Below are 27,512 nucleotides of genomic sequence, written 5' to 3' on the forward strand. Positions count from 1 at the left end.
GGAAGCAGCTTCGACAACTGGACACAACCATTTATGGAAAAAAGAGCTCACAAAAAACCCACATTTCTACCAGCTTAGTAATATATGTCACATATGGATTATAATTAAATAAAACACTGCAGCGTAGGTTTTCGCGGTTGAATGCACTGCTCTCCGATGCGTGCTTGGGTTTTGCCATGTGTTGTTAGGAGATGATGTCCAAAATGACGCTCCACATGCTGTGAGCTGAGGCCGAAAACACGTGGTAAAAATAATAAAGGATCTTGGGTTAGATCGCGTCCGTATAAATGTGTCGAAATCCTCCACCACCTGACACAGCCATTCAGTAAGGGATTTGTCACATAAATCCACAACATTTACAATCTGAGTACAGATTGTAAATGTTGTGGATTCACTCTTCAACATACCGGTGGGCTGAAGTAGTAAACTATTTGTCATTTTGTTTACGTAACAAATCCCTTACTGATTGGCCATGTCGGGTGGTGGAGGGTTTCGACACATTTATAAACTTACGCAATCTAACCCAAAATCCTTTATTATGAGAAGAATATTGGTTGTGAAAGTTTACGTGGTAAACTGACGTGGGAGAAAATAAACAAATATTTCAAGTAAAATGGAATGAGATTGATTGTACTATCACAGGATCATGAGGGATGGCAATGGTAATAGTGATGGCCTTCATCCAGCAGTAGATATAATATGGCAGCTGCTGATCATATTTGATAGCAGTCACAACAGTAATTCAAGTTATTTGCAATCGTGAAAAAACACATTCCCTTCCGTTAAATGTTCCACAATTGGAGGTCACAGTTGGCACCAAGGCCCAACAGAGTTCGATGAATCTCATGCATCTTAACGTTTTTTTTTTCAGCAGTGTGTAGATGTAAAGAACAAGTTCCAAAAGATAAATCTTTAATGTCTGAAAATCTTTGTGTGGAAACCTTTGTATTCTCAACAATTGTCATGGGGGAAATGGCAGAAGCTTTTGAAATAATCTATTTGGTTTAACTGTTGGGAATCGAACCAAATGGAGGGCGCATCTTGGTAAACAGATTTGACAGATGGAACCATGTTGTTTGTTTAATCGTATAGATTGCAATGCAATTTGCCATATGCTTTTTAATTAACCATAAATTGCCCCATAAATTTTGGTCGAAATGTTTTCAATAAAAAGGGGTCCATTGGATGCGTGTTACTGTGTCTCCTGTATACCAATTAAATCTTGCCTGCAGCAATAAACCTCTAACATTAGACATTCTGTTAAAAGTAAGTGACTTTTTTCACCGGAGTACAAATCATGTCCATTGGCAATAAAAAAAAAATGTCGCGTTACAAAACGGTACAAGGTAAAATAATATAATGTACTGTATAAGTTATGCAACGGTGGTAAATATTTCAAGCTCATCGTGTTCTTGTATTTCCTTGTATGCAGTTGAATAAGGTATGAAATTGCTCTTTAGATTACTACAATTAAGTAGCTTTGTTTTTTTGCTGTAAAGACTACAATCACCACAGATACAAAACAACGTTTCTTGAATTGAATCATAGCCCGAAATCCGCAACGATTCAATGAATCCCGAAAGAGATGGAGAGGGCAATCGTTGCATCCCTGAATACGATATACGTAACGATGTTGGTCGTGGGATCTGTTTGACCTTACGTCACTATGCTGGTCAATGTGGGAGGGGGTGGGGTGGGATGGGGGCTTTAATCCAGCATTAGATTGACAAAGGATAATTAGTTCAGTATTATTATGAACTAGCAATGGTTGCACAACACATCTGAGGTACAAATATGATCATACAATTGCTTTACATGTTTAGTCTTCACATTGTTTGTTATTTGTGCTACTGAATTCCATAGATCAAAATCAGCAGAAGTTTGATTTTGTTGAATTTCTAAGCATAACAGTGTATTTTCTTTGTCCCCACAATTAACAACTCTTAGCTAATGGCTGTCCAGCTTGTAAATATTTTCCATGTCCCTGTACTCACACTTTACCCCACCACACACAACCTGCCAATCATCTGCACCCATTTATATTTTAGGTGGACACAGGCGATGAGATTTCAAGAAACCTGCTTCATCATTTCAACTGCTGCGCCATGAGATCGAACCGCAGGCCTCTGTATTGCAGGCCCAGTGTGCTGATTATTATTACGCCAAGGCAGCATTCAAATGTAATAGTTAAAGCAAACGTATGATTTAAAAAATTCCACTTTTTAATACTTGTAAATTGCATATATTATTCATAATACCTTAATCATAGAAAAACACCATGGCGGTAGAGTAATTCTGAAGGTCCTGCATGCTGCCAAATACAACGATTCTGCCAGCATCATTTACATTTTATTTTTGGTTCAATTTGTAATTGTTCTCTGATGGAATGTTACATTAGGATTTACTGTATTTGTGTATGTATATGGTGACATGTTTAATGCTCTCACCTACAATGTTCTGCAAATAATACCACAAAGCATAGAAAGCAAAGTGAAGACAAATACCAGTAAAAATAATCTGTGAAGTTGAAAAACATATTCGCATCATTTTTTATGAAGATTGCTCAATAACAAATCGTGCAATCCTATTTGCAAAGGAAGGTGGCTTTTTCGCATATGGCAATAATAATTGATTCCTGCTGGTTTGATTTGTTTTTTTAAAGGTCATGCAAGTGACCACATGGCCCAAATATCCCTCTGCAATATTGAACCAATGACAACCTCTAATCTGTTTGGATCATTATTTACTTCACAGTACCGTGCAAACTGCATTTTAATTGCAGCCGAAAATGGATGCGTTTCCCTGCAGGAAACCTTTCTTTAGAAGTTCCCTCTTTTTTGTTATCTACTAATGCAGCAGACAAGCCTCTCGGACACGGGTAATCAATTTATTTTCAATTAGCTGGGGTTATTTTTCTTAGTGGTTTGCCCAGTCCTCCTTAGCAATGACGAAGTGTGGCCGAGGCTAACCTGACAAAGCCGTTATTATTTTGTAAGAACTTCACGGCAAGCGTGACCAGGGTCACTTTAGGCCACTGGAGAGATATCAGGCTAGGGGGCGCTCTGTCAGATTGGTCAGTGGTTAATGGACCTCAAAAAGGGTCATGCTGCAATGCGTTACATGGATGCTGTAAGTATTGCTGGTGTCATGAATTTTTTTGGTGGAAAGTCAGCAATTTTTACGTTATGCACTACCAAGGCTGAATATAAAATTACAAAGTGAGTCAGATAAATTATGCAATTCCTCGCATTTTTCACTGCTCTGTAAATCTAACGAAGCATTTACGACTGAGGTGCAAATCTTACGAATACACGGGCATCATTTAATTAATCGGAGACGGTTCTGAAAAGATGAACGGACATAGTCAATGAATAGCGGTTGTAATTCAAGAAAGGTGCTGATTTTGTTTAAAATGAATATTTTATTATCATTGCTATTAAAATAAATGTATTACCATATTATTAAAACGTTCCATTTAGTAGATAAATTGATATTTAAAATATATATCATGTGCCTGATCTATTATGCTCTCGCATCCCAATTGCCTTTTGAAAGCACACTTTATTCCAAAGCTAATTGTATTGTAATTCTGTCCACTTAAAACAAAGTGCTCACTATTTTAAAAACAATCTGGAACAGCAAAGGTAATGAAACTTTGCACAAGTCATTAAGAATTGTATTTATATTTTTTTTAAGACAGGTTGGTGTAGTCAAAAAAGCAGTACTAGTTACTCTGAGAAAAAAAGAAAGTGATATATTTTACATGGTGGCTGCATATTGAATATAATGACTGAATTGACTGAATATAATGACAATGAATTATTCTGGGCCTTCCAGCTGCCGGTGGTAATAACTGACTTTGGAAGGCAAAGCAAAAAAAATGGTTATAGCTGAAGTTGTGATTTGAACAATATTAGCACGAACGAATTATGTATCATTTCCATTGATTCACGTAACTGTTATTCGTAAAATGTATTTATTTAAATTGAGCAGGCCCTTCTAACATTTTTTTCATTTTGTGGGCAGGCAGGTCAAAGGACGTTTTAACAAATGACTTAAAAGGTTTGCTACAATCAGACTAATTGGGGCAATACATCACCATATATAACCATTAATATTTTAAGATCGGCCTCCACAATGCAGACGTAGCTTGGTTTACATGAGCAATATAGAGATTTTGGAAATAATGTAAACTTGCTTTGAGTAGAAACCAAAATTATAGAAAATAGAAAAATTACTCAGCAGTGGCACTATCTATTTTCCTACTTTCTCTGATGTTGGGATATTTCATTTTCAATATACAGTAGTTACATTGGTCGTACTGCTTGGATTATGCTCAGCATTTTGACATAAACGGAAGGTACATTCGTATTAACATCATAACCATCACCCATGCCTTCAGCTGATGGATGATGAAGGGATCTTGCTGGTAATGCCTTTACCACTAAGAAACAGCACATTTATAGCCCTTTGGTCAATCCAAGTCAATTCATCTCTATTTTATATCGCGCATTTTCACGGCAATTACTATCACAAGACACTTTTACAAGCTTACAATGATCCCAGTGTAAGGCACAACAATTATTCGAGTCACAGTAAAATGTATAAATGCCGACTGAAGTAAAATAAGCAACTAAACAACACAGGTTTAGAAAAAAGACAGTTCTAGGCGATTGTCATCATGATAACAAGGCTCATGAGAAACCATAAATAAATATACTGCTGGATGAGGGTCTTATTTGACTATGCTTCACCATGCTGGTCAACACGGGTTGGTGAAGTGTGGCAGCACAAATAGTATCTTCAACCAAAGTAATAGTTTACACTAAATGAAATGGTAATTATTGCAAATACTCACGACATACATACATACCTAATATAATACACCATTTGTTATTTTTAAATGAACGGCATCATGTCATTATGCATTTTACAATTTCACGTCTCAACCGTTCAAATAACAATTGCATGTCGGCGACATTCGTGATGACGAGAAATGCAAACTGTTTGGCGAACGCGCAAAAGCCCTTTCCTCTGACATTGACATTAAAAAGGTAGAGCCCCCCTCCGCCTCCCCACCTCCTCAGTCTTGTCACAGGGCTGGGCGGTAGCACCCAGGAGTGCACTGTAATGCAGTGTGACCGCCTGCAGCATTCCTCATTAACATGCAAGGACGTTTCTCAGTCGGGTCACGCAAGCCCCCCGCGTATGGGGAAAGCGGGCGACAAACAAAAAAAATGAGTGTGGAAAAAATCTGGATAAAGACCCTACTTATCTGCCGCCACCCATGTTACATGTTTTATCCCATGCGCGTGGCAGTAATTGCTGCCATTCTCCCCCAAGCCCATCCCAGGTGCCACAGTTTTGCGTTTGGCAACTACGCGCATACGGTCACAGGCGCACACTCACACAAAAGCACGTGTTTTTGTGAGATACATAGATCCCTCTACATATGCACGCTGTGTTGTGTGTAAATAACAATCGTGCTGTGAGAGCTCAGAAGAGGTTAATTAATCCCCTTTTCAGCTGGGCATGAGGTAGGGGGCAGATTTTTCCTTCCAATGTGGAAGGTAATTTGACAACTTTAAATTTAGTTACGACAACAAAAACACAATTGGTCCCTTCTTACACGATGCCTCAAGGGTCTTAAAGTTCCATTTAACATTGCATACTTTGGTTGTTTGTAGAAATTCCAAGTGGCCGTCTGAAGTAAGCTCTTGATTGAGTGAAAATTGGCCAGACAACTACAACATATCATTAACTTTTGGTTGCGACTAAAACCGTTATTCTAATTTTAAAACAATAAGTATTATTTGTTTGTTTAATGTGTTTCTATAACCGAGTGGAACAAAAAAAAACCTTGATATTTCTTTCAACTGACCTTCTTCAGCAGGAAAAGTTGGCAGGTAATTCCTAAAGGCCGAAATATGATTTACTAACCAAGGAGAGAGCAAGTCATTTCTCTAAAGACGGCACAAATGTTTGTGTTGGTTGCATTCCGTTATTACGAAATGAAACACGTCTTCTGGAACCTCCGCACAAAACCACATCGGGCCCGTTCATATTTTAAGCAATGAGTCTATGTGTTGTGACTGATTCATTTATTTCTCCTGTGCGTGGCTGCACTTGTACGCTTTCCAGGAAGCGCGCGTGACACGTGGCAAGCTATAGGTGGCAGTGTGCCGCACATGGAAACAAACACACAAGTCGGCGGTGCAACTCCAACGCCACGTACTGGGGAATAGCAGCCAATGAGAGGGGAGGCTTTAAATTTGCTGCGTCAGTATTTTATATGGTTACTAAGAAGGCGGGGGAGGGGGGGGAAATTCGACACTCGATGGGTTGTTTTTTTTTCCCGGGAAAGAAAAACTCGATATTTATTTTGTGTGTCAGAAAGGCATTTGGCTCTGGGTAATAATTGCACAAGTCTGTCCCAATTGTTATTTTTCCCACGGCCATGCAGTGCCTAGGCATATGAAAAATATCTCATTTACAGCGAGAACACAGCAGTTTTGTCCTGGAAGTTCAAAGGAAGTTTATTTTCGGTGATTCTATAAATACCATGATCATTTTTAAATCTCAGTTTTTTATATAATGATAGTATATTTAAAAAAAAACATATTACGAATCTCTTAAGCATAAAGAATATTCAAATAATATATCTTCCCCAAGCTCATATTTACAAGACAATACAAGATACACATGGGCGCGTGTTTAAAACTATTTTGAACCAAAAATATTGCGCAACACTTTTGTTGCCCATGGAATCTATCAATCGCGCGTTGTGAATAACGTTAATACATGAGCGGCAAAGTAACTGCCGAAACTGTACGGGACTGCATCGTGGGGTTTCTCTAGCCTGCAAATGAATAGTGATAACATAATCATGGGGAGATGCATGCTTGGAACGACTTTAAGAGACAAAAAAAGAGGAACACATGGATGAGAGAACACACGCAGGTAAATGACTTCGCTCAAACCGTTAAGAAAAGCCACTGGGCTTTGACAGGGCACGCCGCCGGGATGGGACGATGTCCGATGGTCAAGAATGATTACGGAGTGGCAGCTAGGGAAGGGAAACAACGTCCGAGAAGGTTCGTCCACTGACGAGATGGAGCAATGAATTCAGCTCGTGTGCTGGTGCTAGGTGAATTCGTACATCGCACGCTAGTGCGAGACAGCAACGCTTGGGGAGGTTTTCATCCAGCAGTGGCAACTGTGGCTTTCATTGGTGCGTTATGCGTGCGCTAAGTGGAGTGCAAGAACAATACTTATTGGGAACCATCATCTTCAACATCCGCTTTTGCAAGATCTATTAGCGCGATCTCCCTTATGGTATTGGGATTTCGGCTCTAATCAGCCGGCGTAAAATGCAATCGACCCAGCGGGCGCTCCGTGACATGTCACCGAGACCCAGAACAGCAGCAGCAGGCTCGCAGCCAACTTCCATCCATATTTACGCGAGCTCACCCCCCCAAAAAAACCGCTATTGTGACCACGCATTCATGTTGTGACAAATATAGAAATGAATGTACATAAAACATCAAATGTATTTTAATTACATGTCGGCCACAGCGCGGGGGCAGGACGCCATCGAGCAGTGGAGGTGATAAATGACTCTTGCAGTTGTTTATAATGAGCTCGATTGTATGGAAAGGGGGAGAGTGTGTTAGAGAGCATATTGGTGAATTAGGGCGTCACTTAACGCCTCGCTAACGCCATCAGCTGTGATAGGGATGTGACACCACTCTCACAATCGACCCCATGCAATAACACCCCTCCCCCCCCACACCACACACCCAGATCTCTCAATCTTAAAAGCACACACAAGCAGAACTCCGTTCCGTCTCCACACATACATAAAACATGCGTTTTAGTCCATCAACATATTGGCTTTCCAAGACCAATGTTACTCAGACGAATATTGTCAATACGGCTTTGTAAATGTGCTCTACAGGGCCATTGTCAAACACGGTGCCTATAAAGCAGCGTTATTGACGAATGTGTTAAGGTAATATAAGCAAGAAGCATTGTATAAGCAAGCAAACAAAATTGTGTACGGGTTTCGAGCTGGGTAAAACATACGCTCAATGTATATATCTACGTGTGGAGGGAAAGAACAAAAGTTCCGCTGAACATTTACGTTTTCCCATACCGCTCCACAGCAGCAGCGCAGAGGGGTTTACAACGTGAATTCTCTCACTCTGAAGCCTTCAAAAGCTCACGGGATTTACAAAAGAGACGGATAAACGTGAAGCGATCGGAAGAACAACACCCCCCAGCCCTCCTCCTCCTGTCGTGAAAGGAAAGGAAGAAGTCGCTGCTTGTTGTGGCTGGGCAAATAGATGAATGCGCGGCGCCACTGAACGCGCTCTGCGTTCTTTTTCTTCTTGGTTCTTTCGGTAAAGTCACGTAGAATGGAAATAATAAAATAAATAAAATAAAACGCAAAATATTTTTCTTATTTTATATTATTTAATTACATTTTATTATTTTATTATTTCCATTCTACGTGACTTTACCGTAAGAACCAAGAAGATGAATCCCTGCAGTCACGAAAGCTTTAAATCGAAAGCGCTGCCTACGTTCTCGAACGGACGCGAACCGCGCCGAGGATGATGCGCGCCGCTGCCTCCGCTGCGGCCCCTCGACCCCCCGCGGGCACCGCCACTCATCCCGAGCCCCGCGTCCACAGCGCGCGCGCAGCGGTGTGGCGCTAGCGACGGAGCGCGAAGGCGTCATTGCCTCCTTGTCATGAAGACGAGGAAGGAAGGAAGAGAGGCGGGGAGGGGTGGGTGGGTGGGACGCGCATTCGCCACGGCAAGAAACAAAGTGAACTCGTGAAAACTGCCGCGCACGCTAATTGAACGTCACTCCAACGAAAACCGGGCGGGGTGTGTGTGTGGGGTGGGGGGGGTGGTAATTATTCGCTCTTCATCATCGGCGACGCTGAATCCCCAAATCGCTACAATCTCTCACGATCGTGCGATGTAATGAATAATCCACACCTCCTCCACACCCTGCCTCGCGGGCACCTGCTACCACGAGCTGATGGTTCCATCGCTCCATCTCCTAGGTTGTACCCCCCCTCCTCTCTCTCGGTGTGCATTCCATCCATTGGCTGCCACTGCGTTATTATGCTGGACCATCGGCCACCATCATCATAATTGATATTTTAAAAAACCCGACTTTACTTTTATTAACAGTAAAGACGATGAATTTTACGCGCGTTCGTTTCTCTCAACCACGTGCTTCCCTGTCTATCAATGCACGGGTAGTAATTACACGAGTGCGTTATTCACGCAATTTGCGGTTCTTAACGCAGTTGCTGCCTCTCAAACACAAGCTGGTGAGGGCTGCCTACACCACGGGTGAGTGTACAAGCCGACGGCAAACTTGTGTGTGTGTGTGTGCCTGTTCTCCCCCTCTCTCTATCCCCCCAAGCCGTTTCAACAACGGTAACTTATTGCAGATGCCGCCTTTCGAGTTGCATATGTTATTCATCTGAAATTGCTCCGCGCGCGAGCTCCAACATTCCCAAACCACACGACACAACAGACTTGGTCAAGAGTCGCCGCACAATCCGGAGCGCAATGCGATGCCGGCTTCAACTCTGCATGCGCGTGCGTTGATGTACGCGCATCATCCTGGGTAGGGGGGCGTCACATCGTATGTCACCGGATTCGTGCGCGCTGTTCTTGCGCATCATGTTTTAGATGTGCCGTCGAGTGTGCGTGCTGCCCGTGTCTGCGCAGCGACGTCAGGATGTTTGCTGTTGGCTGCCGCGTGGTTTCGTGACTATACAAGGCTGCGTTCCGATGCTATTGTGACTTACCGTCTCGCACAGCGCTCCCCCCAGTAGACAAGTCAACAGTCCGACCAGCAGCAGCGACCGCAGCAGTGGTAGACTCTTCATTGCCATCACTCTCTCGCTCTCTCTCTCTGCACGATGTACGGTAAATCTCTTGCCTCTCGAAATAGGAGTAAGCAGTTTCTATGCGTTGTCAGCGTCCGCGAATAATTCACCGAACGAAGAGGAAGCAAAAGGAAATATATTGTTATGGGGTGAAATAAATATTATCCTACCAACAAAAAAAAACCACACAAACGTTACGGGTATTGGCTACTGCTGCTGCTGCTGCTGCCGGAACCGAGGATGTGATTTGTGCTGCTGCTGCTGAGCGGGGAGCGTCCTGTGGCTGTGGTGATGAGTCGCGGTGCTGCAATGCTGCGCGTCTGCTGTGTGTGTCTGCCGTCGGGGCTGAGGATGGCTGTGTGCTCTCTCTCGCCCGCCCTCCAGCCTCTCTCCCCTCTACCCCTCTCCCTCCCTGCCGCTCTCTCTCTCTGCCCCTCCTTGCTTCTCCTCTCCCTCCCTGACTCATTTCCTTCACAACCCCTCTCGCCTCTCCTCCCTCCCTCCCTACCTCTCTCTCTCCCAGCCTCTCTCTTTTTTTTTACGATCAGTGGAAACAAGAAGATGCTCGGTGTAGTCGGCACTTTTCTTCGTTCATCATTTAGTTTTTTTTGTTAATGCTTTGCTTTATGTTAACCCCCCCCCCCCTCCTTTTTAAATGAAAGATTTCACAAAAATTTCAAGCTCTGCTCTCCTCCTTACCCCTTCCCTCTTTTTTTTCTTTTTTTTCATCCTTTATTTGTCGTAATCTGTAGCCAAATAAAGAAACGCACCATTGACAAACATTTTTTTCACCCCTTCCCTCTCTCTACCCCCCCTCTCTCTACCACCCTCTCCCTCCTCCATGTCTATGTTCCCCCTATGTTTTCTATGTAATATTTGTAATACTATTATTATTTTTTCTTGCCTCTCTTCCCCGCATTCTCTCGGGGCGTCTCGCGCACAACGGAGATTCCTTCCCCATCTTCCCCATCCCCGACGCGTCCCTCGCATTCCCATGGACTGACGTCATGATTGATCATGGGGCCGAGCGGACATGAAAATTTGATGGCTCGCTCGAAACGTTATCCGGGCCCCCGTCTTTGTTGCCGCAAAAAAAAAGGTGCCGTGCAGCTTGGGTTTCATCTTCATTGTGGAGGCTACTGGTGGTCAAATTTAATGGGGGGGAGGGGGAGGTGGTGAGAGTTGGAGGTGAGCGGTGGTGATGATTAGTCCTGGGCCTGCACAAATGTACCCCCCACCCGCCGCCCCCTCCCCAACATCGTTGTCCACATTACACATCATAACCATCATTACCAATACCATCATTTTCTGTATAATCGTCACTAATTGACGATAAAGGTGCAGCCCTGCAAATACTTGCTCACGCCACTGCTCGTGCAAGGGTCTCCACTAGAGGGGGTTCTACAGAGCCACTATGCCGACTTTTCCACGCTGATCAGACATCTTTACCTCACCACATGCAACCTACCGATCGACTAACTGGTGGATCCATGTATACGTCTTTGTACAGAGGCGGGGGGATGATTTAAGTAACTTGCCCATTTCAACTGCTGGGCTGGGAGATCAAACCAGTGATATTTAGATTTATCGTCTCAGTGTGCTAACCATGAAACCTCCAATTAGCACGGTTGGGTACGTATGGTACTAAATAAGTTCAAAATACATACGACAGCATCACGAATAACACCACTTTATTTTTGTTCATTAAACATTCTTGTCCTCTATGCTAATTGCACCAAGTCATGAGACAAATACATTTCTATTTGGGGCATTGTGACATTGAATTGTGGCCAAAAACCGCCTCTTAAAAGACCGTGTCACATTACTACTTCTGAAGTCACTTTCCGCCACTGATCCACAGCATATGCCACTCCCTTTTACATGTCCTGCAAACAGTGTTCGGCAAATTGAAATAAATGCAAAAAAAATTGTCCTCAGAGCTGGAATAAGCTGATAAGCTTAATTCCAAGTTTCATATTATGTGTTTGTGCAGTCACCTGCGATGGGGTTGTTACCATCATCTCAGGAAACTTGGGAACCCTGTTTTAATCATTTTTCCAGATTGGATTCAAATCCAGCAGCTCAATCGGGTATTTTGTGAACAATCGGACATCGAGTCACGTTTTTGTTCCCGGGTGCTTTTGCGCACAACAGAGTACATTATATGAAAAGCCACAGGTAATGGAATATACATTATTTAGGTAGATGACCTTTATAACCAAGAGTGTGCCTAACAAGACCAAAAGTATCTTATTCAGGTAAGCCATATTTAATTAATAATACAATTATGGTCTCAACCCCCATCGCAGCCTCCATCCAAGGGCATACAACATGATCTCCCCCAGTTTTCTCGCACTACCCTATAGTACCCGTCTTTAAAACTGCCACCGCTCCACAACTTCTCACTTCTGTGTCCTCACACGGAGCATGCGAGGCATTTCCAGGACTCCCCCTCCATGATTTTCCCCAACACTAAGCTGTATTCGTTTTATCCATACACATGCTCTTCCCCCATATCTCATTCATACTTTCCTCATTCACCTCTTATTCCTAATTTAATCAACCTTTCAGTCATATGTTTAATCCAATTAATTTGACTGTTGCCTCCTGTGTTGGTATTTCCTGTTTACCAGTCGGCTAAGACAGGCCCTCGTCTGCCTCGACATCCCCCCAAGATTAGTGTGTTTCACCAGACTGCTAGGAGCCGGCTCTCAGCCTATCCACCAATCTAAAGAAAAAAGTTTTCATTCATCCGCGTGTGTTAAATGTGTTTCATTTACAGCTCTTCGTCAAAGCCCTGTTGGATGGATGTATTCCTCTTATGTCGTCTCTGCCATAGGGGTTGTTTACCCATACTTCACCATGCTGCTCAGTGCGGGTTGAGAGGGGGACCAGTTTAGATCTTAGCCTTGGCAGGAAATAAGTTGATATTATTACATAATTCATATTTACTTTTTATAAGGCGCAGCAGACCCAACAAAGAGCCTCACATTGCCGTACAGAAGAAAGAAAACATCTCTAGTTCATCTAACATATCCTAGGAAAAAAATAGATTTTTAGTTTATTTCTAAATCTATCCACGTTTATAGTGCAATGTGCTAGCCACTGCATGACAACTTCCCAAATGTGTGATAAATCAGTAAAATCCAAATAAGTAAATACATCCATTACGATAACAATTCACTCCACTGATTATAACATAATCTACCATAGATCTAATATAAAAGTGCATAGACACAACAACATACGGTGTTGCCTAATGACACCAGACTTTACAACATATGATATGAATTAAAGAGTTAGTCAAAGTGGTCTCTCAATCACATCAGCATGGGAAGATGTTTATTGTCTCGGCCTTGCTGTGCGCTGCATTGCACCACTATCCGAGTAGTTAACCTCGCATTCAATAAACTTTCAGAGCCAGGGTGAACATCCGACTCCAACGTATTTAATTAACAGAACTAAGTAAAACTGGTGGAAAAAAACAGCACAAAATACAGCATCTCTTAATACTGTACAGGGTGTTGTAAAAAGATAGACCCGATTTGAAATCGCTATATCTCTGCAACCACGAACCGCCCATGAATGAAACTCTTACCACTTGAAAGGACGTGGCACAGAGTTTCAAATGATTACCGCTAGATGCCTCTCCCAGCGCACAAACAGCCCCTCGCCTCAGTCATTCGCAAGATGGTGACCCCGCAACACCAGGCGTTTTGCATTCTGTAGTTCAGCAAGACTGAATCCGTAATTGCGGTGTAGCGTGCGTTTCAATGGCGTTTTGGCATTGATCCGCCAATGTCAAAGAGCATTCGTCGTTGGTACCGACAATTTGAGGAAACAGGCTGTTGATGTCAGGGGGAGAGCACAGGGCGACCACGCACCTCAGAGGAAAACGTCAGAAGAGAGGCGATTTGGACGAATTCTACTATCGTCTCGATGTTGTCTGTACAGCAGGTGGAGGGCACATAGAGCATTTATAAAATGGTTAGTAAAACTTGATAACTCATTAAACCGTTTGTAACTTTTTGTGTAATTGTAACATGTTGCCATCATGAAATATACTGCTTTGAAATTTGGTCCATCTATTTAAAACACCCTGTACTTGCAATATCAATACAATGAATGAACACTGCAGCATCATAACATTGTCTTAGATAACATGAATCTGAACAATAGGTCCTGTATGGACCAGGCACCTACATTAGCACTGAATAGCTATACAACAAGAGAATAAGCTACTGTGTTAAATAAGGTCACTTTGTATAATCACCATACTGCAGCCTAAATGTACAGTGCTGCATATAACACTGAACTGCGGATGAGATATTTCTTCATCATTGCTCTCAAGATCGCGTTAAAGTTACATGGGCACAAGTCTGGCTCGACTTATCCAACTACATATTCTTGGGTCTTTTGGTAAAGTCACGTAGATAGGTTCAAAGAAAATAACAAAAAATAACAAAAAACTACGATGTTTCGATCACTGCACCTTTACATTTGTTGTCAGCTTTACAAAAAAAAGAATGCCCCTCTATCTATAATCTGAGTCTACAGACTTTCAGTGGGGTTGACTTTGAGATGTTTGCAGCATGTGGCATAATATTAAACACCAATGTTTCAGAATATAATAAAAATCCAGAAAAATGTGTAACCCACTGGCTGCACTGTCATCTACTGGCCACCTTTTAGGCATGCACGCTCAGAGTCTCGCACATAACTACTGTGAGTGACCCATCAACCTCGACTCCAGGGCGAGATGTCAGGCATGCGCCATTTAGCATAATGAACCATAACAACTAAAGTTATTCGCGATTATGGCTTTCCCACTGGTGAACGAGTGAGTGTCGTAAAAATATATAAATAACAGGACAATTGACCCAAGGGCAGATAAATGACTACTACTGTTGTGCTCGGAGCGGGTAATCCCTACAGGAAAGTGAGCTCTGCTTTTTGGGCCAAGTATAATTGCTCCGCTTATCTTAAGTGATTTATCGTGGCAGTATCAGAGTAATCAATGGTGAACCGCAAAGGTGTCAGTGCCATCACTTCTCCTCCCCGGTGAGCACACTGTGTTCCAGCGATAAGAGGTACGTCCGACCCTTGAATAAGTTTTCCTGCCCGGCTGTCTCTTCACTCCTACACATTCAACAGGAATTAGTCACACTACTAAAATAATTACTCAATGCCTTGGAAGTATTTTGTCATATTTTGTCAATAACCATTGAATCGAAGTTTATATACATATATTTAAAAATAATCACGTACAGGACACTTTGCATTGTGGAGTAATATGTATGGATGCATTTTGGTTTTTCGTATTGTATTATAGCGGCAGAATGGTTTTGTCAATGACAATCATATTGTTGCAAATATGCCGCAAGAATAGACAAGGGAGAGCTTATTTTGTTATATAGTTGTATGTAAATGGAATTTTCATTCGTTAATATTTTACTTGATAATCAAGGATGCATAGAACATGGCTATTTAGAAATTTCAGAATGTGACTTGCCAGAAATGGGTTAAGCTTTTCCTCAATTTTATTAACACTCATACAGATGTAGTGACGTTGAATAAGTCACCGGAACGCGTAGCGCTGGGGACTGGTAGAGAGTGGGATTATGGGTAGCAGCCCGGTCTACCAGTGGGACACGTGTGCGAAGCCCGGAGCCTTCTGGGGGAATCCAGAAGGGAGCGTGGCCGAGGGCGGAGCCTGGACATGTCCCCTGGTGAGGATAAAAGGCGAGCTCCGACTCACAGTCGGGTCTGTTGTAATCTGGAGTGGAACTCGTCGTGCTGCCGTCATCATGGTCTTCGACTCTTCGAGCTGTGGGTCAGGAAGGATGTTGGCTGTCCTGACCCAGTCTGTAGTTATCCACTATGGCTATGAAGGCCGGAATAAATGAGAGAGAGTACCTCCTACTAGTGTCTCTGAATTAGCACACTACACAAACACAGGCTATATATTCTGACGATGTATCGTTTCATATTGAATCCAAGGCTCAGGCACATGCATCAAATCACCTATGTAAGGATCAATATTTTCAATGTAAGCAAATGATATATTGTTAAGTTTATGCACATGCAGAAAACCAAAACTGTGCAAACAAAACGTGAACAAAAATAAAATACAACTGACATGGTTTAAGAGAAGAAAATAACGGATTATGAATTCGAATTGCTACCCAAAATTGTAACATTTCATCAAATCACCTTGGGGTGAATCGTTGCATTCCTCCCATAACTACCACCATGCATTACTTAGAGATGGTGACATCACCACAGCGCTTGGTGCCAGGCTAGGTGCTACCACATACACATTACAGAAATGTGCTGGAGCCTTGTTCCTGCGCTCCAAACACAAAGACGGGTTTGTCCACTCCACGACCGCAACCCTTGACCCTCGCATCTGCCTTCTCGCACAACAGAGAAGGCGTCATGTTGTGCAATGAACATAACATCATTTGGGAAATGTCGCTGAAAGCATTGCATCACCCCCAAGTTTCAGAATGGCTTTTGCAAAATGGCATCATAGTTGAAGATGACATCTGGGGTCCTATCGATTGTCTTTTATCCACATGAGGTGGTGCACCTTCCCAGGAACCCTGATAGCTATAAAACAAGGCAACAACGTGGTATGGCTTGGGACAATTCTCCCACTGATTATAGGATCTTTTGATAGTTTGGCTGTTGAAGCCTTTGGCATTCATACTGAATTGCAAGAATCATAACATGGCCTAGCTGACTGTTCGGCAACTTGCAGCGACCTTCAGTTGTGAATATATTAATTTATTTTCTTAACATTAGTAGTATTATGCAATGTTGTCGAATACGAAGCTTACATTTAAATAACATAAAACACCCTCAGTTATGTCTCCACAAAAATTGCACTGTTTAATTTTATCAGTCTATTGACCTTCTAGATTTATTGAGACCCAAAAGGCCAAAACCAGTCCATAAATGACTTAAACAAAAGCTGCAGGTTAACTAAAATCAGTCGAGAAGGCCAATTGGCTGATAAAGTAAAGCATCCATTTATATTTATAAGAATATACAGAATAGAAGCCAAATTGTTCAGATTTTTCATCATGGTAATCAAATCAAATTTATGTTGGTCCCACAGAGCTAAGATAACCAAACGTAACCTACAGTAATTGTTTTTTGGGCAGCCATTGTAACTGGATAAAGACCATTGACTTCTACACTTAGTAACCTTTTTCAATGGCGGGTATCTGAAATGGGGATTCGAACCCAGGAAATCAAAAGTTCCGGATCACTGTCTCTGAGCAGCATGATCTTCAAGTATGCTGACTTTTCTCTGACAATGGATCCTCTGTATGCATTGTTTAGTGTGCAGGTAAGGGTGTGTGTGTGCGCACGAGCAGAGTTTTTGGGTTTTCTCAGACAATCCTCGTCTGCAATTATGGCAGAGAGACAATCAGCAGCGTCAGAAGCCGTGCTTTCAAAGTGATGTCTTCTCGAGTGTGGCCCTTTTTCAAAAGAGTATTGTTGTAAGCGTGGGTGCACAGAAGATGAAAGCCTCACTTAAGAGCCCTGGTAAATGTTGGACAAGGTGTCGCCAGGTAACGCGAGCGAAGATTAGTCTATAAGTGGGCCGGGCTAACATATCCAGTATGTGGATAGATAGAGGTTTACACAACGTTTCACAGCACCATACAATACATTTTTACATAACGTATATAATATAGGGGCTTCTATGCACTGAAGGACCATCCAACAAAAGCCATCCACCATCGGTAATGGTGGATGGATTTTGCCAATAAGATTTTAAACACCAGCAACTTCTGCAAAAAAAGCATGATTGCTGATGAGGCCCAGCAGGTTAAATCCAGTTCAGAATAGCTTGCTTAAAGAAATAATGCTCGCTAATATTTGTCCGGAAGACCCGCAGCTTGACGTGCTAACAATGTTTTTTTTTCATATGAAACAAGGACGTTTGTGTTTATATGTTGAGTCCGTGTGCTTGTGTAGGTGTGTGCAGAGTCCGAATATCCGAGTCTGAGAGTATGAATAACTGATCAGCGGGGGATATTGTTCTCTCGTTTCCCTTCAAAGAGGTAAAGTGGAGCCGTCCACTGCTTGCTGAGAGCCTATGAATGATTATGCACGAGAGAGAAGACATCAAACGCTACTTGCGATGAGGTTGAACGGCCGAGATGGGTGGGGAGGGAGGTGGTGCGCGCCGAGTCGGATTGTGCTTGTGTGCAACATCTGATGGACCGTGTGGGGTGCAACTTCCATAAGCATATTTCCAGGCACGAGAGGCAGGATCATGCTGAGCCACCGGTTACTGCTGCAGTAGCCACCTCTTGGTCGTCCCCTGCAGGTTGTAGTACAAAATTCCGAAAGAAGTGCAGGGTTTCGAAAAAAAGGTATCGTCCGTTATTAAAGATGTGCAATTGAACAGTATCAGTCAATGATTGAGGGATTTCATTTTTACGTAAAAATGTAGGAAATAATTTTGTTCTAACAGTTGGTTCCATTTATTTGATCATGTCCGGTTTTTCCACGTGGACTATTAACTTTTTTCAAACTTCATCAAATGTGACCTCTGGTACATTCTCCACTTCATATGAAACAATGTTAAATTCCTGGCATGTTTTTTTTTCTATTGGGATCTGCATGCGATTATTCTCTTCCAGTCGGTTTAAGATTCTGTCTGTGTCATTCCATGATTTCATTGTTTTCCCGAAGTCCTATATCCCATTTGGCTGCTTGCATGTTCCCATTCTTGCTATGACGCCTTTTTGTAATTCCAATTCTCTTCCCTATCGTTTTACAGCCTTACGTGTATTTAATATTTATATGCTATTCTTTATAATTGTCAACGCAGAAGTGATGTACTGAATGTTTTTGCTTCTGGCCTTTGGAAGTCACTTCATGAGTAAAAACAGATAAGCTCGAGTGTAAAGAAAGGATATTTGAGGAGGGAGTGACATCTCTACCACTGTGTGAATCATAGAGCTGGACCCTGAGTAGCCTGAAACAAATAAACGGAAATATTTTATTCAAATAATGAGACACAAATGATGGCCCTATGTGCCTCCCATTATACATACAGGATATAAATTGTTCACAAAGATCATTGCAACAGAATAGGAGATTTAGAGGCTAACCAAGCAGGTGAGCAGGCTGGATTTAGGAAAGGTTTTTTCTATTGGCCACATACACACTAACAATGATATCTGCAATAAAAAAAAATCTCAATTGCCCTTCTTTACAGCCTTTGTTTTCATTTTATGTGATATTACCAGAGATAATTATTACAGTTATCTTTGACAGTGTACATATTTGTGTACGTGTTAGAAGAATAATAAGTAAAATGTAAAATGGAGAGATTCATTCTTAGGATTAAAATCAGACTGAAAAAGGAAAACATATACATGAGTTCGTTCGACGGGGTAATTTCCAATGGTCGAGACTGAAAATGGAGTGGCAGCCAAAGAAAGGAATACACCTTATAGGACCACTGAGATCGATTGATGAGATCGGCTCCTGCATGTACGTTTAACTTCTTTCGCACCGTACGTATCCAATCGTGCTAATCAGAGGTGCAGGAGAAGGTTAACAAACTAAACACAAAAAGCAGTTCTAAAGAAATTCGTTTTCAATTTAGATTTAAAAGTGCGTAGCTTCCGTGGCTTCCTAATATCAGAAGGAAGGGTATTCCAGATGGCCACAGAATCGCATCTGAAAGCGAGCGATACAATGACCATCTTTGTTCGATGGCTAGCCAAAAGCTGCTGCGAGGATGACCGGAGTTTGCATGATGGTTTATGCTCCTTGACGAGATCAGCAAGGTGTTATGTTTCATTTTCGGCAAGAACTGTGTGCGTAATGAGTGCGACCTTATGTGCAGGAGCGAGATGGATTGCTCTATCACGAGATATTGTGGAATGGCGATGATTTGGTGAGGCCTTCATGTAGCAGTGGATAGATCATGTTTGCCGATGTTGATAAAAAGATACACGTACAAAATCCGTTGCGTGAAAATGTTATCATTATGAGCATTGTCCCTTTAAATCAACGTTGGCAACACACATCGTATCAAGATCGAGAGTGCCAGGTGTTCGCCACATCTCAGCTATGATTGCCTCGAATACTTTTGGTCTAAGGAAACCACTTTGTAAGAGAAGACAGATATGTTTGAGTGTAAAGAAAGGGTACTCGAGGAGGGAGTGATGTCTCTACTATTGTGTGGATCAGAGAGCTCGACCCTAAGTAAGCAGCAGGGAAATAAGAGACTGGCATTTGAACACAGGTGTCCGTGACAGGGATGCAAGTAATTTCGTGAAAAGACAGGATAACCAATGCAGAGGTCTGGAAGGGAACATGACAGATAAATGGTGTAGATATGATTAGGAAAACTGCTCCGCTGAATGGGACGTGTATAGGATGAGAGTGCCAATTGCTGAGACAAACACTGGAATGGGCTTGCAAGTCTGACGATCAAGCGGAAATCCTAAGAACAAATGGTGGGAGGCTGTCCGAGCAGATCTTTGAGGCCGTATGTGTTTGTTTACTGTGTAGCAGCTGCAGAAATTGGCCGAGGGTAGTAGAGAACGTTGGCAATGAGGTGTGGTGGCATCAACAGCTTTGGCTATGTTGACGTCTTGATCGGTTTTGTAATTATATGAATTACAGATTATACAGCGCCTTTCGTAAAATATTAAGGCATTAATGGGGGGAGGGGGGAGAGGTAAGAAATGGATAAGTTAATATCGAAACATCCTTCTGAAGAAAAAAAATATTTCAGTGGCACATTGAAGATCCGAAACGAACAGGACTCAGTGACAGCTTTCAGCAGAGAGTTCCACAATTTAGGTGCCACAGAAGCGAAAACCAGATCATCCATGGACTTGAGCTTCGTTCTGTTATGTCCTGTCTAATATTTAATGAAGGTTGTCGGTTTTAAACATCTGAAGAATTAAAGGAAATGCGTTGCCAACATGTTATATTTCCCATGTAAACTACTGTAATATGCTTTGACACTTTATATATGTAAACGCAATGGAAAACTAGAGCATAATTACTATTTTCATACATTTCAAAACCATGCGCCTCAGAGAATTGTAAATGATCCGACTTAATTGTTTTGATTTAGGTATTTTTTTCTGCACTCGGCGCAATACTAAACGACCTTCACTCACAGTCCAATACCCACGTAATAATACACACAGGCAGACGACAGTTCATCATCACAAACTGTGCTTCTCAAGTCACCGGAAATCAGAATCAGAAGATTTAGTTATTCTGGAGGAATCCGGTGAGCTATGAAGCTCTTTTCACAGATTTTACATAAAAGGATCATGAATCACCTGGCCAGCCCCTTGTGGGTTTTTTCTTACATTTTCATATACGCACACAAAAAAAGGCGGTAAAATGATGAATCGTCTAAAGGCTTTATTCAGTACAATGTTTCATCAGACAACCATCAGTCCACTACTTTTTGGTTAATTGCAATTATTAAATTATTTTCACCTACGTGACTTTACCGAAAGAACCAAAGAGTATGGATCCTTGCAGTCACGAAAACTTCAAATCTAGAACCATCAGTTCACTGCTGGATACATCCTCCTCAATCCGTCTCTATCTCCCACGTTTGTGCGATGCAACAGCCATCCACTTAACGACTGCCCGTGAGTTGATTTCCTCGGTGGACGCCCAATCTGCGGAGTTCTATGACTTGGCTGCCACTCCGTCACTATGCTTGACCATCGGCCAATTAAACTGTTATCTAAATAAAGTATGCCGGGTCGCTTGTGATGATAAAATAAACACGAAGATCCCCCATGTAGCCTGTAACAGACTGTAGGAGCAAGTGCTCCTAGTGAGCACCTATGAAGGCCGGCACGGCATGGCACACGAGGCCGGCACCACGGCCGGCCGCCTTTGTCGCCCAAGTGGCAAAGTTTACACACCGCACCAGGTACTCATTTGAGGCTGAGTTGATATAAAGGAGGCCCAGGACCGGTTCAGATAATCATCACCGGTGTCGGCCGTGAGCGGGAATCTGCTACACTACCGTTAAAACAATCCCACTCTCACAGATATAAGATTTTATTAAAATGCTAAATGCAAAAGTTAAAGCTCGTTCTGCCCACCAACCCGTCCCTTCAGATAACTACACAGACTATCGTGAAGTATGGTAACATTTCAATGATCAACCCAGCGTGGGGAGGCCTTTATCCAGCAGTGGATCGTCAAAGGGTTGTATTGTACACAAAATACATCATTTAAAATATATTACTTCAGCACGAGGCATCTGTTCGGTCTAAGAACACATTTTGAAATTAAATGGATTTTGCATCGCCTTAAACACGTTAACTAGAGGTCATGTTCAAAAACTACAAACATGATTAATAGCAACTGTAAGCATTTAATTAATTTGTCTGAACAATCCTATTGTATAAATGTTCATAACTTGTTTTGATGGAATGGAAAAACAAGAGTGGAAGGAGTGCATAATACAACGCATAATACATGTTACTTCTTGAACAATTACATACAGACACTGCTTTTATAAGTGAACCCTCCCTCACTGAAGTTGAACACGCTGATTTCCAGGGCAAATTATTTGGTGATGTGACTCTGTGGGAAGTTGTACACAGGTACAAATAACTTTAGGTACAAATAACGCAAAAAACACAACACATTCGTCAATAACACTGTAATCTTAAGAGGACATATATTGATATATTCGGCGACATTTCGGTCAATAGACCTTCTTTATAGCATAGAATGTATAATAATCTTTGATGCGCTCTCAGCATGTTGCACAACATCCCCGTGTTAAATAAACACGCCGAGACACACGATGTCTTGAACGTTTAAACAAATAGAGTCGAAGCTATGAAGACCCAGGAAAAAAGACATTTACTAAATGAAATGCGGCACGAATGAGAAAATATAATGTGGCATTTTATCGATATTTGTTAACTTACTTAGCCAGGAATACACGTCATTACCGAGTGTACATTGACTTCTACAACATGGTATTTACCTTCATGTAGGACGGATTAATCCAGAGTTCATATTATTCTATTCTTCATGATAGAAGTTTGTTGGGTTAGATCGCGTAAATATATAAAAATGTGTCGTTAAAACCCGCTACCACCCGACACAGCCATCTAGTAAGGGTTGTTACATAAACAGAACGTGCCAATTCGTCAATAGTACAGCACCACCGGTGTGTTGGAGAGCCAAGCCACAACATTTACAATCTGAGTACGACGTTTCGCCAATAATTTAAACTAGCTTCGTCAAGCTAACCCAAAAACCCTCTATTATGGGTGATATTGGTCGCGAAAGCCTACATGTTAAACTATTATATTCTTGCGTATGTAAAAATGTTTAGGCACTAAATGGCAATGTTGAGGTCTGCTAACCACGATATGGCTTCGGAAGCAATATTTAGTTGATACACCCGAAGATCTCATCTGATCGATCAGTTTCTGGCCCTTAAAAAGGGCATATTTTTCGTCAGTTAGTTCTCTTTATGGAATACGTCCACATTGCCATACATCAATAACAAACTCAACACTTTAGAGTTGTCTAAAGTGTGGACCAGAGCGGGCAGCCTGTGCATAGAAAACGTGGTCGGAACAGAGGTTTCTGTTGCAGAACCCACCACAATATACTTTACTTTCTAGGGCTGATTAAACGAATCGCCACAATTCGTCGTGGTCGTGATTTGCTTTCTAGAATTTGTTGTTCCACTTTTGGTGAATGTAGCGGCCTCTGGTGGTTGTATAGGTCACGTGGACCCGTTAGAGTAAGCATACTACTTATACAACTTGTATAACACATTGGATTCTTACACGAACAATTTTTGATGCGTGTGTTGTGACTTTATGAGTTTAAGAATCGATATGTGCGGAGTTATCAACGCCTCCTGTCGTTAAACAGCCCTACTGATTTAACTTTCCCACTGCTACTTGCCCATGGTAATTGGACCAATACAGACAAAATAATAGATTTATCAGCTCGGATTTGGACGCATATACAGGAATACCCACGTCTTTACGCCCAGAATGTGTTCCTGAAAACCAGATCTAAAGTACGTAAATCGAAGCTAAAAAGATGGGATGGTGGATCATAACGTGGTACAGAACCTACATCTGTACTGCACAACAATCGGTGTGAAAAGCAAGTACATAAATCCTGAACCAAACCACGTTTTTTTGCATCCACAGTATTTATGTATCCACGGTTTTCCTTAGACATACCAGTTTGCTAACCGTGGTACGGAGTTTTGTGTACCGTGGTTTCGCACGGCTACCGGCACTTGTCATTTCAAATCACCCGCATCTGTGTGCCACCTCCCAGGTCCCACCACCGCTCTATTCCCACCGCTAACGCTCTCTCTCTCTCGCATAGTGTGGACGTTGTCGTATTGCTATGCATTATTCTGCGTTTCTTGACCTTTAATTCTTATTTACATGCATTAATTTTGTCCTTAATCATGATCCCCAGGGCATCCAACCAAGAGGGTGGACAAAGCCCCTCTTTCATTAACTCATCGTCATCACCATGGACTTCAATCCTCGCTATTAAAGGTAAATTATTTCGATCATGTTTGCCCTAATGCCATATTTCCCTTAACGCCTTAATATTGCCGACCGTGGTTTTGCCAACCACGGCAGTTTTCAGGAACGTAACCCTGCCCCCCCTGATTGGCAAAGGATTGTCGCACATTATTGCTATATTAAGATGTTTTAACCTTGTCTTGTTATACTGTATGAATTAGTATTAGTTGTTTATCATATAAAAAATTAGTTTATATTTATATCACACAAAAATAGTCGTCATGGCCACGGTGGGGGGGGGGGGGGAAACTATATGAATAAAGTACGTGTACACATGACAGAGACGACTAGTCAGGAACGCTCACGCTTGGGTGCCATTTGGCGCCTCTATGTCGCCGTGCATCGTAAACAAAGTTGTTGGACCTTAGTGGCAAAAAGTTCGTAAATCTCGAGCACGTTATGGCTAGGTACCGCAGTGCGTAAAACGGGATTGGGTAATCGATAAGTTGAGTAGTGTTATAGCGAAGGTACATAAAACTGGGGGGCGTAAATCGCGATACTACTGTTTAATCAATCAATTGGCCTAACGTGGGTCAAATATGGTCCAACAGTTCCAGCCACATGACGTTGACCCAAACCTTGCGTGTTTACTGGGGAACTAATAAATAACGAACAGAGGCAATCGATCTCACAACGTAATATATTTGTTCTGCTATAAAAACAATTATTAACCATTTTTATTTTACGAGGTAAGGCCCACCGAGCTATATTTCTCTTTTTCAGAAGCGACCTGGCCACAAATGATAGCTCAACAAAATGGCTTATCATGTGGAAATTTATAGCAACCAAATACTCTAAACGTATGTTTCTAAATCTGGAGGGAAAAGCCAGAGGACACAGATAAAACTCCATGCGACCACGGGGAGAACATGCAAACTCCGAATACACAGCAGGCGTCAGGGTCGGGATTGAACCCACGACCTCCTGGAAACCAGGCGAGGTAGTTAACATCTTGCCACAGATGCACCTTAATCGGCCTATGAGTCATTCGGAGTAGTGTTTAAAATAACATTTTCAGTAGGCAAACCGTTTTGATGTTGGTTTCGTTCTTCAGGGTGTCATCAGCACGCCTGGTGCTTAAGTGTTCCATCCGTTGTCTGTGCTTCCCGCACCAACATCACTGGTCTCACGCCACCGTCAGTTAGTCTCACGCCACCTGCTGGTCCATCTTACAAATTACCTAACCTTCTAAATTTAAGAAGTTACCATTATTTCAGGCACTATATATGTTTGTTGCCATAAAACATATTTCCATTGTGTTGGCTGAGTTGATCCCGAACTGGAGTTGGCATGTTCAATATTCCACGAGAACTACTCCAGTCAAATATACTGTACATGGCATTACTCATACATGGAGGCCTACTGCCCGTTTTGTGAGTCCACTGCAAAATGAGGACATCCCCATGCTTTGCAGGCTGTGACGGACATTTAACCATTCTTCACAAACGCTGGATTGGTGCGGGTTGCTGAGGTGTGTAAGGAGGGGTTTGGTGGGATGAAGAGTGTAGAACAAGGGATTTGCTGCTCTGCCCTCTACTGCCCACAACGCCTAATGGACCTGTATGTATAAGCATGGTGGTCAACCATCCAAACTACAGGGTGCTTAAAAAAATGTTAACACTCATATGGGACTATTGTTTTTAATGGAAAAAGAACGGATAATATAACATGATAACAAATGTATGTTAATAGCTTCAAAAAGTCAAAGAGTCTCCACTTGTTCGCCATCATTCTCAACACATGCCTGGAATCTTCTCCAGGTGGTCTCCAAAGCCCAGAGGCACATTTCTTGTGGTATTGTTGCAAAATCTCAGAAGTGTTAACATTTGTTTTGAAGCACCCTGTATATCCAGTCGGCCCTGCTTAGTTTCCAAGATCTGATGTCATTGGACTAATTCCATCTGATTTGGTCAAAGAGGGCATTCCACGTTTTTTTTTATAACTCGGATGTATTTACAACGTGTACCTTGGATTGAAGTGAGATCTCCCTTGCAGCAGGTACTAAGTATCTCTAATTTCCAGAAAAAAAAATTGATTGCTGACTGAGTTCGAGTTCGGCGAGATGACACGTTAATGTTGCGCTGTTTAGAATCATGATTATTGTGGGCACGCTATTATCTTTTCCCCATTCTGCTTCCCTCCTCAAGAGATGTGTTTATCTTCAGCTGTCACCCATAATGAGGGACATGTCCTTTAGTGCAGAACCTACGCGGGTTTATCTGATCCAAAAATCCATTTTGGCCATGTGGTATATGGTTGGTTAAAATACCAACACATATAGATATGTATTATATAACAATGCAGCGAACAATTATTTCAATGCAACATAAAAAAATTACAATACCGAATAAAGTGAAGAAAAGGTAAATTGTCATGTTGGCCTGAACGGTTATATTTTGCATACGTTTAACCATGCAATGTTATGCAAGTGGTAGGGTTTGTGATTAGACCGAGTCATTACTTATCAGCTGCCTTGATAAAATTGCTTCACTGACTATATATTTCAGAGTGAAATGGATTTCTTGCACAAACATTCATATGAACCTAATTTATAATGGAGTGTGAACCCATTTAGATGAATTCTCTACTGTTCATCTTTTTTGTCGGTGTAAAAAAAAAGATTCCACAGCTGCATGAAATGCTGAAAAAGATTAACATTTTGGATAATTGAACTTATTCGTTCATATTATTATGAAACTAAGAAAACGGCTAGAGCAAGCCATACGTGACAGCCCGCCCACTCTGTGGCTGCCCAAAATAACTCATAAGCAACTCAACATCAAAACTAGGCAGGACTTAGTGGGCGGTTTGACGACAACAGTATTCAGGTGTGTCTTGACTAGTCGTGCATGTGTGTTCCTGTATATGATGCTTGCAAAACGTGCCCACCCCCCTAATGGAACATCTTTGCCGGTTAGAAACAGTTAGGCAAGCCTGCCTGCGATCCATCCTGGGTTTAACCAGGCTGGATTGTGTAAGAAACTGAC

At 42.0% G+C, this 27,512-nt stretch overlaps 1 protein-coding gene across 1 annotated transcript in view; it reads right to left on the bottom strand.

Moving 5' to 3' along the window:
• The window catches only part of LOC144718848 (uncharacterized), an 88,820-nt gene extending 78,545 nt beyond the window's left edge, over window positions 1–10,275 (bottom strand). The window contains exon 1 of the mRNA XM_078594419.1: window positions 9,836–10,275. Coding sequence (XP_078450545.1) covers window positions 9,836–9,922 — 87 coding nt within the window. The 5' untranslated portion in view covers window positions 9,923–10,275. The remainder of the gene's footprint in view (window positions 1–9,835) is intronic.
• Between the last annotated feature and the right edge of the window lie 17,237 nt (window positions 10,276–27,512).

The sequence above is a fragment of the Lampetra planeri genome, chromosome 5, assembly GCF_965212315.1.
Source record: "Lampetra planeri chromosome 5, kcLamPlan1.2.h2, whole genome shotgun sequence".
Classification (NCBI taxonomy): domain Eukaryota; kingdom Metazoa; phylum Chordata; class Hyperoartia; order Petromyzontiformes; family Petromyzontidae; genus Lampetra; species Lampetra planeri.